Source organism: Coregonus lavaretus (assembly GCF_964263955.1).
Source record: "Coregonus lavaretus genome assembly, contig: HAP1_SCAFFOLD_1512, whole genome shotgun sequence".
In the NCBI taxonomy this organism is placed as follows: Eukaryota; Metazoa; Chordata; class Actinopteri; order Salmoniformes; family Salmonidae; genus Coregonus; species Coregonus lavaretus.
Genome location: NW_028165796.1, coordinates 71,271 through 82,500, shown reverse-complemented (window position 1 = coordinate 82,500; position 11,230 = coordinate 71,271). Strand labels below are relative to the sequence as shown.

The 11,230-nt window shown below is 45.5% G+C and overlaps 1 protein-coding gene across 1 annotated transcript in view; it reads left to right on the top strand.

Moving 5' to 3' along the window:
* Positions 1 to 11,016, top strand: part of LOC311115478 (uncharacterized protein) — a 25,984-nt gene extending 14,968 nt beyond the window's left edge. The window contains exons 6-7 of the mRNA XM_084190646.1: positions 5,867 to 5,978; positions 10,338 to 11,016. Coding sequence (XP_084046772.1) covers positions 5,867 to 5,978; positions 10,338 to 10,639 — 414 coding nt within the window. The 3' untranslated portion in view covers positions 10,640 to 11,016. The remainder of the gene's footprint in view (positions 1 to 5,866; positions 5,979 to 10,337) is intronic.
* Positions 11,017 to 11,230: the final 214 nt, after the last annotated feature.

Genomic DNA, 11,230 nt, shown 5'->3' with positions numbered 1-11,230 from the left:
ATACCCATACTGCCTTCTAAACACTCAGGCCCTGTCTGAATACCCATACTGCCTTCTAAACACTCAGGCCCTGTCTGAATAGCCATACTGCCTTCTAAACACTCAGGCCCTGTCTGAATACCCATACTGCCTTCTAAACACTCAGGCCCTGTCTGAATACCCATACTGCCTTCTAAACACTCAGGCCCTGTCTGAATACCCATACTGCCTTCTAAACACTCAGGCCCTGTCTGAATACCCATACTGCCTTCTAAACACTCAGGCCCTGTCTGAATACCCATACTGCCTTCTAAACACTCAGGCCCTGTCTGAATACCCATACTGCCTTCTAAACACTCAGGCCCTGTCTGAATAGCCATACTGCCTTCTAAACACTCAGGCCCTGTCTGAATACCCATACTGCCTTCTAAACACTCAGGCCCTGTCTGAATACCCATACTGCCTTCTAAACACCCAGGCCCTGTCTGAATACCCATACTGCCTTCTAAACACTCAGGCCCTGTCTGAATACCCATACTGCCTTCTAAACACTCAGGCCCTGTCTGAATACCCATACTGCCTTCTAAACACTCAGGCCCTGTCTGAATACCCATACTGCCTTCTAAACACTCAGGCCCTGTCTGAATAGCCATACTGCCTTCTAAACACTCAGGCCCTGTCTGAATACCCATACTGCCTTCTAAACACTCAGGCCCTGTCTGAATACCCATACTGCCTTCTAAACACTCAGGCCCTGTCTGAATACCCATACTGCCTTCTAAACACTCAGGCCCTGTCTGAATACCCATACTGCCTTCTAAACACTCAGGCCCTGTCTGAATACCCATACTGCCTTCTAAACACTCAGGCCCTGTCTGAATAGCCATACTGCCTTCTAAACACTCAGGCCCTGTCTGAATACCCATACTGCCTTCTAAACACTCAGGCCCTGTCTGAATACCCATACTGCCTTCTAAACACTCAGGCCCTGTCTGAATACCCATACTGCCTTCTAAACACTCAGGCCCTGTCTGAATACCCATACTGCCTTCTAAAAACTCAGGCCCTGTCTGAATACCCATACTGCCTTCTAAACACTCAGGCCCTGTCTGAATACCCATACTGCCTTCTAAACACTCAGGCCCTGTCTGAATACCCATACTGCCTTCTAAACACTCAGGCCCTGTCTGAATACCCATACTGCCTTCTAAACACTCAGGCCCTGTCTGAATACCCATACTGCCTTCTAAACACTCAGGCCCTGTCTGAATACCCATACTGCCTTCTAAACACTCAGGCCCTGTCTGAATACCCATACTGCCTTCTAAACACTCAGGCCCTGTCTGAATACCCATACTGCCTTCTAAACACTCAGGCCCTGTCTGAATACCCATACTGCCTTCTAATCACTCAGGCCCTGTCTGAATACCCATACTGCCTTCTAAACACTCAGGCCCTGTCTGAATACCCATACTGCCTTCTAAACACTCAGGCCCTGTCTGAATACCCATACTGCCTTCTAAACACTCAGGCCCTGTCAGAATACCCATACTGCCTTCTAAACACTCAGGCCCTGTCTGAATAGCCATACTGCCTTCTAAACACTCAGGCCCTGTCTGAATACCCATACTGCCTTCTAAACACCCAGGCCCTGTCTGAATACCCATACTGCCTTCGAAATACCTTCTAAATAGTAGACATTTTGGGGATGTGAAAATACAACGTTTATAGTAGTGAGTAGTGACATTTCTAACGTTGAGTATGTTTTAAATGTCAGGATGTCATAGTCATTTGAACTTCATCTAGTAGAATTCACTGAACACTATTGAGGAAGAGAATGGTCTTTATCTAGTAGAATTCACTGAACACTATTGAGGAAGAGAATGGTCTTTATCTAGTAGAATTCACTGAACACTATTGAGGAAGAGAATGGTCTTTACCTAGTAGAATTCACTGAACACTATTGAGGAAGAGAATGGTCTTTATCTAGTAGAATTCACTGAACACTATTGAGGAAGAGAATGGTCTTTACCTAGTAGAATTCACTGAACACTATTGAGGAAGAGAATGGTCTTTATCTAGTAGAATTCACTGAACACTATTGAGGAAGAGAACGGTCTTTATCTAGTAGAATTCACTGAACACTATTGAGGAAGAGAATGGTCTTTATCTAGTAGAATTCACTGAACACTATTGAGGAAGAGAATGGTCTTTATCTAGTAGAATTCACTGAACACTATTGAGGAAGAGAATGGTCTTTATCTAGTAGAATTCACTGAACACTATTGAGGAAGAGAATGGTCTTTATCTAGTAGAATTCACTGAACACTATTGAGGAAGAGAATGGTCTTTATCTAGTAGAATTCACTGAACACTATTGAGGAAGAGAATGGTCTTTATCTAGTAGAATTCACTGAACACTATTGAGGAAGAGAATGGTCTTTATCTAGTAGAATTCACTGAACACTATTGAGGAAGAGAATGGTCTTTATCTAGTAGAATTCACTGAACACTATTGAGGAAGAGAATGGTCTTTATCTAGTAGAATTCACTGAACACTATTGAGGAAGAGAATGGTCTTTATCTAGTAGAATTCACTGAACACTATTGAGGAAGAGAACGGTCTTTATCTAGTAGAATTCACTGAACACTATTGAGGAAGAGAACGGTCTTTATCTAGTAGAATTCACTGAACACTATTGAGGAAGAGAATGGTCTTTATCTAGTAGAATTCACTGAACACTACTGAGGAAGAGAATGGTCTTTATCTAGTAGAATTCACTGAACACTATTGAGGAAGAGAATGGTCTTTATCTAGTAGAATTCACTGAACACTATTGAGGAAGAGAATGGTCTTTATCTAGTAGAATTCACTGAACACTATTGAGGAAGAGAATGGTCTTTATCTAGTAGAATTCACTGAACACTATTGAGGAAGAGAATGGTCTTTATCTAGTAGAATTCACTGAACACTATTGAGGAAGAGAATGGTCTTTATCTAGTAGAATTCACTGAACACTATTGAGGAAGAGAATGGTCTTTACCTAGTAGAATTCACTGAACACTATTGAGGAAGAGAATGGTCTTTATCTAGTAGAATTCACTGAACACTATTGAGGAAGAGAACGGTCTTTATCTAGTAGAATTCACTGAACACTATTGAGGAAGAGAATGGTCTTTATCTAGTAGAATTCACTGAACACTATTGAGGAAGAGAATGGTCTTTATCTCCTCTCCTCTCGCCTCTTCATTCTCCTCCAACATAATCCAGGTAGAATCAGGGATTCCCCAGGGCAGCTGTCTAGGCCCATTACTTTTTTCAGTCTTTACTAACAACATGCCACTGGCTTTGAGTAAAGCCAGTGTGTCTATGTATGCGGATGACTCAACACTATACACGTCAGCTACTACAGCAACTGAAATGACTGCAACACTTAACAAAGAGCTGCAGTTAGTTTCAGAATCGGTGGCAAGGAATAAGTTAGTCCTAAATATTTTTAAAAATTCAAAGCATTGTATTTGGGACAAATCCTTCACTAAACCCTAAACCTCAACTAAATCTTGTAATAAATAATGTGGAAATTGATTAAGTTGAGGAGACTAAACGGCTTGGAGTAACCCTGGATTGTAAACTGTCATGGTCATTGTAAACAGATGGGGAGAAGTCTGTCCATAATAAAGCGCTGTTCTACCTTCTTAACAACACTATCAACAAGGCAGGTCCTACAGGCTCTAGTTTTGTCGCACCTGGACTACTGTTCAGTTGTGTGGTCAGGTGCCACAAAAAGGGACTCAGGAAAATTGCAATTGGCTCAGAACAGGGCAGCACGGCTGGCCCTTGGATGTACACAGAGAGCTAACATTAATAATATGCATGTCAATCTCTCCTGGCTCAAAGTGGAGGAGAGATTAACTTCATCACTACTTGTATTTGTGAGAGGTATTGACATGTTGAATGCACCGAGCTGTCTGTTTGAACTACTGGCACACAACTCGGACACCCATGCATACCCCACAAGACATGCCACCAGAGGTCTCTTCACAGTCCCCAAGTCCAGAACACACTATGGGAGGCGCACAGTACTACATAGAGCCATGACTACATGGAACTCTATTCCAGATCAGGTGACTGATGCAAGCAGTGGAATCAGATTTAAAAACAGATAAAAATGCACCTTATGGAACAGCGGGGACTGTGAAGAGACACACACACACGATGACACTCACTCTACACACACGTACACATGATGACACTCACTCTACACACACGTACACATGATGACACTCACTCTACACACACGTACACATGATGACACTCACTCTACACACACGTACACATGATGACACTCACTCTACACACACGTACACATGATGACACTCACTCTACACACACGTACACATGATGACACTCACTCTACACACACGTACACATGATGACACTCACTCTACACACACGTACACATGATGACACTCACTCTACACACACGTACACATGGATGCTGTATTGTAAATATGTGATGGTGGAGTAGTGGCCTGAGGGAACACACTAAATGGATCCAGCTGTATATAACTGCCTTGGTGGAGTAGTGGCCTGAGGGAACACACTAAATGTGTTCAACTGTATATAACTGCCTTAATGTTGCTGGACCCCAGCAGCTAATGGGGATCCTTAATAAATACAAATCCTCCTCTCCTCACTTCTTCCCTCTCTCTCCTCCCCTCCTCTCTCCTACTCTTCCCCCTCGCTCTCTTCTCTCTCCTCACTTCTTCCCTCTCTCTCCTCTCCTCCTCTCTCCTACTCTTCTCACTTCTTCCCTCTCTCTCCTCTCCTCCTCTCTCCTCTCCTCCTCTCTCCTACTCTTCCCCCTCGCTCTCTTCTCTCTCCTCACTTCTTCCCTCTCTCTCCTCTCCTCCTCTCTCCTACTCTTCCCCCTCACTCTCTTCTCTCTCCTCACTTCTTCCCTTGCTCCCCTCCTCTCCTCTTCCCTCTCTCCTCTTCTCACTTCTTCCCTCTCTCTCCTCCCCTCCTCTCTCCTCCCCTCCTCTCTCCTACTCTTCCCCCTCGCTCTCTTCTCTCTCCTCACTTCTTCCCTTGCTCCCCTCCTCTCCTCTTCCCTCTCTCCTCTTCTCACTTCTTCCCTCTCTCTCCTCTCCTCCTCTCTCCTACTCTTCCCCCTCGCTCTCTTCTCTCTCCTCACTTCTTCCCCCTCTCCTCTCTTTTCTCTCTCCTCTCCTCACTTCTTCCCCCTCTCTCCTCTCCTCCTCTCTCCTACTCTTCCCCCTCGCTCTCTTCTCTCTCCTCACTTCTTCCCCCTCTCCTCTCTTTTCTCTCTCCTCTCCTCACTTCTTCCCCCTCTCTCCTCTCCTCCTCTCTCCTACTCTTCCCCCTCGCTCTCTTCTCTCTCCTCACTTCTTCCCCCTCTCCTCTCTTTTCTCTCTCCTCTCCTCACTTCTTCCCCCTCTCTCCTCTCCTCCTCTCTCCTACTCTTCCCCCTCGCTCTCTTCTCTCTCCTCACTTCTTCCCCCTCTCCTCTCTTTTCTCTCTCCTCTCCTCACTTCTTCCCCCTCTCCTCTCTTTTCTCTCTCCTCTCCTCACTTCTTCCCTTGCTCCCCTCCTCTCTCCTCCCCTCCTCTCTCCTACTCTTCCCCCTCGCTCTCTTCTCTCTCCTCACTTCTTCCCTCTCTCTCCTCTCCTCCTCTCTCCTACTCTTCCCCCTCGCTCTCTTCTCTCTCCTCACTTCTTCCCTTGCTCCCCTCCTCTCCTCTTCCCTCTCTCCTCTTCTCACTTCTTCCCTCTCTCCTCTCTTTTCTCTCTCCTCTTCTCACTTCTTCCCTCTCTCCTCTCTTCCCTCTCTCTCTCCCCTCCTCCTCTCTTGTCTCTCTCCAGGCGTTGGACTTCAGTGATGATGAGGCAGAACAGATGATGAAAAGGAAGAAGAAGAAGGGGAATGTTCAGAAGAGTGAGAGAGAAAGAGGACAGAGAGCCCAGCACCAACCAGGTCAGACACAACACACACTCTGTTACTTCTGGTCAACTTTCAAACTTCTGTGTGAATTCCTTTCGGAGCATGTCGGGAGTGTGTTGGAGGCCGTTGGTGGAAATTCTCCCAGAGAATCTGATGGTCTCGTCGGTTTGACCTCCTCCTTTGACACTAGCAATTCAAGAGCCAATCACCACAGAGCACAGGGGCGTTCCCAAAGCATATTGTTGGTGCCCACGTGGACAGAAAGCGCATGCAGTGCAGTCCTTAGGTTAGAGGAGACTGGGTCTGTCATCCTGTTAACTCCTTAGGTTAGAGGAGACTGGGGCTGTCATCCTGTTAACTCCTTAGGTTAGGGGAGACTGGGACTGTCATCCTGTTAACTCCTTAGGTTAGGGGAGACTGGGCCTGTCATCCTGTTAACTCCTTAGGTTAGAGGAGACTGGGCCTGTCATCCTGTTAACTCCTTAGGTTAGAGGAGACTGGGGCTGTCATCCTGTTAACTCCTTAGGTTAGAGGAGACTGGGGCTGTCATCCTGTTAACTCCTTAGGTTAGAGGAGACTGGGGCTGTCATCCTGTTAACTCCTTAGGTTAGAGGAGACTGAGGCTGTCATCCTGTTAACTCCTTAGGTTAGAGGAGACTGGGGCTGTCATCCTGTTAACTCCTTAGGTTAGGGGAGACTGGGGCTGTCATCCTGTTAACTCCTTAGGTTAGAGGAGACTGGGGCTGTCATCCTGTTAACTCCTTAGGTTAGAGGAGACTGGGGCTGTCATCCTGTTAACTCCTTAGGTTAGAGGAGACTGGGGCTGTCATCCTGTTAACTCCTTAGGTTAGAGGAGACTGAGGCTGTCATCCTGTTAACTCCTTAGGTTAGAGGAGACTGGGGCTGTCATCCTGTTAACTCCTTAGGTTAGAGGAGACTGGGGCTGTCATCCTGTTAACTCCTTAGGTTAGGGGAGACTGGGGCTGTCATCCTGTTAACTCCTTAGGTTAGAGGAGACTGGGGCTGTCATCCTGTTAACTCCTTAGGTTAGAGGAGACTGGGGCTGTCATCCTGTTAACTCCTTAGGTTAGGGGAGACTGGGGCTGTCATCCTGTTAACTCCTTAGGTTAGGGGAGACTGGGGCTGTCATCCTGTTAACTCCTTAGGTTAGGGGAGACTGGGGCTGTCATCCTGTTAACTCCTTAGGTTAGAGGAGACTGGGGCTGTCATCCTGTTAACTCCTTAGGTTAGAGGAGACTGGGGCTGTCATCCTGTTAACTCCTTAGGTTAGGGGAGACTGGGGCTGTCATCCTGTTAACTCCTTAGGTTAGAGGAGACTGGGGCTGTCATCCTGTTAACTCCTTAGGTTAGGGGAGACTGGGGCTGTCATCCTGTTAACTCCTTAGGTTAGGAGAGACTGGGGCTGTCATCCTGTTAACTCCTTAGGTTAGGGGAGACTGGGGCTGTCATCCTGTTAACTCCTTAGGTTAGGAGAGACTGGGGCTGTCATCCTGTTAACTCCTTAGGTTAGAGGAGACTGGGGCTGTCATCCTGTTAACTCCTTAGGTTAGAGGAGACTGGGGCTGTCATCCTGTTAACTCCTTAGGTTAGAGGAGACTGGGGCTGTCATCCTGTTAACTCCTTAGGTTAGGGGAGACTGGGGCTGTCATCCTGTTAACTCCTTAGGTTAGAGGAGACTGGGGCTGTTATCCTGTTAACTCCTTAGGTTAGGGGAGACTGGGGCTGTCATCCTGTTAACTCCTTAGGTTAGGGGAGACTGGGGCTGTTATCCTGTTAACTCCTTAGGTTAGGGGAGACTGGGGCTGTCATCCTGTTAACTCCTTAGGTTAGGGGAGACTGGGGCTGTCATCCTGTTAACTCCTCAGGTTAGGGGAGACTGGGGCTGTCATCCTGTTAACTCCTTAGGTTAGAGGAGACTGGGGCTGTCATCCTGTTAACTCCTTAGGTTAGAGGAGACTGGGGCTGTCATCCTGTTAACTCCTTAGGTTAGGAGAGACTGGGGCTGTCATCCTGTTAACTCCTTAGGTTAGAGGAGACTGGGGCTGTCATCCTGTTAACTCCTTAGGTTAGAGGAGACTGGGGCTGTCATCCTGTTAACTCCTTAGGTTAGAGGAGACTGGGGCTGTCATCCTGTTAACTCCTTAGGTTAGAGGAGACTGGGGCTGTCATCCTGTTAACTCCTTAGGTTAGAGGAGACTGGGGCTGTCATCCTGTTAACTCCTTAGGTTAGGGGAGACTGGGGCTGTCATCCTGTTAACTCCTCAGGTTAGGGGAGACTAGTGTATTTTTCAACACCAGTAGGTCTATAGGTTATATTATGGGGTGTATTTCTCAACACCAGGAGGTCTATAGGTTATTTTATGAGACTATGGGTTCCTTTTTATCGTCATAACTTATTCCAAAATGGGAGTTATTACCTTTCAAACACACTGTCCACTTGAAATGAACAATGTAGCCTACAGAGTCCTAGAAATAGCCAGGTTATTGATTTTGGATTGAGCAGTTTAAAACATGTTTGATTAAAACAGTTTATACTTTAACTTTTTATAACCATCCCCAACTGAGCATAAAGGCTAACTATGTTGCTAATTTCCACATGGTTTGACCTAGCTAACTATGATGCTAATTTCCACATGGTTTGACCTAGCTAACTATGTTGCTAATTTCCACATGGTTTGACCTAGCTAACTATGTTGCTAATTTCCACATGGTTTGACCTAGCTAACTATGTTGCTAATTTCCACATGGTTTGACCTAGCTAACTATGTTGCTAATTTCCACATGGTTTGACCTAGCTAACTATGATGCTAATTTCCACATGGTTTGACCTAGCTAACTATGATGCTAATTTCCACATGGTTTGACCTAGCTAACTATGTTGCTAATTTCCACATGGTTTGACCTAGCTAACTATGTTGCTAATTTCCACATGGTTTGACCTAGCTAACTATGATGCTAATTTCCACATGGTTTGACCTAGCTAACTATGATGCTAATTTCCACATGGTTTGACCTAGCTAACTATGATGCTAATTTCCACATGGTTTGACCTAGCTAACTATGTTGCTAATTTCCACATGGTTTGACCTAGCTAACTATGATGCTAATTTCCACATGGTTTGACCTAGCTAACTATGATGCTAATTTCCACATGGTTTGACCTAGTTAACTATGTTGCTAATTTCCACATGGTTTGACCTAGCTAACTATGATGCTAATTTCCACATGGTTTGACCTAGCGAACTATGATGCTAATTTCCACATGGTTTGACCTAGCTAACTATGTTGCTAATTTCCACATGGTTTGACCTAGCTAACTATGTTGCTAATTTCCACATGGTTTGACCTAGCTAACTATGTTGCTAATTTCCACATGGTTTGACCTAGCTAACTATGTTGCTAATTTCCACATGGTTTGACCTAGCTAACTATGATGCTAATTTCCACATGGTTTGACCTAGCTAACTATGATGCTAATTTCCACATGGTTTGACCTAGCTAACTATGTTGCTAATTTCCACATGGTTTGACCTAGCTAACTATGATGCTAATTTCCACATGGTTTGACCTAGCTAACTATGATGCTATGTATTCAAACAATGAAAATATCAATACATTATTTTTTACTTCCACCTCCTATAAAATCAGAATATTCCCATCACCTCAATGTTTTGAGATGCTGAGATGAATTTAGCAGGTGGGTGACCTCTTGCAAAGTAGTCCCACATTTGAATCTCCAAATGATTGGGCTATACAGAACTTTCTAGATTGGGAGTGACACCAACATATGGAACGCCCAGCCCCGGTCTCCCCTATTCACTGTGCAGTTATTAGAGTGGTTATTGGGCTGTTTCATCCTGCGTGTTGTAAGAAATACAAATTGGGACATTCAAGTGATACCTCTTGATTAGACCTAACCCTAGCATAGATGGATTTAAGCTAACCCTAGCATAGATGGATTTAAGATAACACTAGCATAGATGGATTTAAGCTAACCCTATCATAATTGATTTAAGCTAAGGCTATCATAGATGGATTTAAGGTGAGCATTTTGTGCAATAAATAAATAACGTATTTTTAAGATGTTCTGACCAAATACTCGATGAGAAAAGCAAGCAGGCACTTTTCTGAATAATTAAAAATACAGCATAGAACAGATGTCAGAAGGAGGAGAGATGTGTGAATACACAGGGCAGGCAGCGAGAAAGCACATTGAAACAAACCATCCTAATATTAACAGTCTTGGCCAGCCGTTGGGCCCATTCTGACTCCATGGCGTTCTGATGACTTGGTTCAGATTCTGATGGTTGTTGGCTGTATATCATTTAAGCTTTAACCCGTGTGTGTACCCTCATTCTCTTTCTCCTACAGACGGAGATTCCGTCACCAGACCACAGATGTCCCAGAGGCCTTTGCAACAGAGTCGTCCACCCCGCCGTGACAACTGGGGTCCCCCACCCCGATACGAAGGGGCTCCATTCTACCCCCACCAGCCCCACTACCACTACCCTCCCCCTTACCAGCCCCAGTCCTTCCCCCTCTACCCTCCCCCTCCTCCCTCCCACATGTCCTTCCCCTGGCCCCCTCCCCCTCCTAACCCCTACCACACCCTCCCCTTCTCTCACCTCCCCCCTCCTCCCCCACCGCCCACTGGCCCCTATCCTCCTCAGTGAGGGGAGACCCAGCCCCCTGAGCCAGAATGAGTTACAGTATATCTGGTGCGTTCAGGTCCCGTTCCTCTCAACAGTGGGGCACGTATTTGCTCCAACCCAGCCCTAAGGACAGAACAGTGCAGTCTGGACTAGGGACTGTTCAGCACACACACACACACACACACACACACACACACACACACACACACACACACACACACACCACTAGGAACTGTTCACCTCTCCTAGACACTCAACAGCATTGTTTGGGATGTAGCTCAGTTGGTAGAGCATGGTGTTTACAACGCCAGGGTTGTGGGTTCGATTCCCACGGGGGCCAGTATGGAAAAAAATAATGTATGCACTCACTAACTGTAAGTTGCTCTGGACAAGAGCGTCCGCTAAATGACTAAAATGTAAATGTAAAATGTTTGACCAAATCATCACATTAAAATATATTTTTTATGTCTGCATTTCATGTTTGTTTTCATAGTTTCTGTCCTTAAACCCAGTAGTATGGACTAGTGTTGTAGTGATGATGATGATGATGATGATGATGATGATGATGATGACAACTCTCTACAGTTCAATTAACAAATACAAATGATCCTG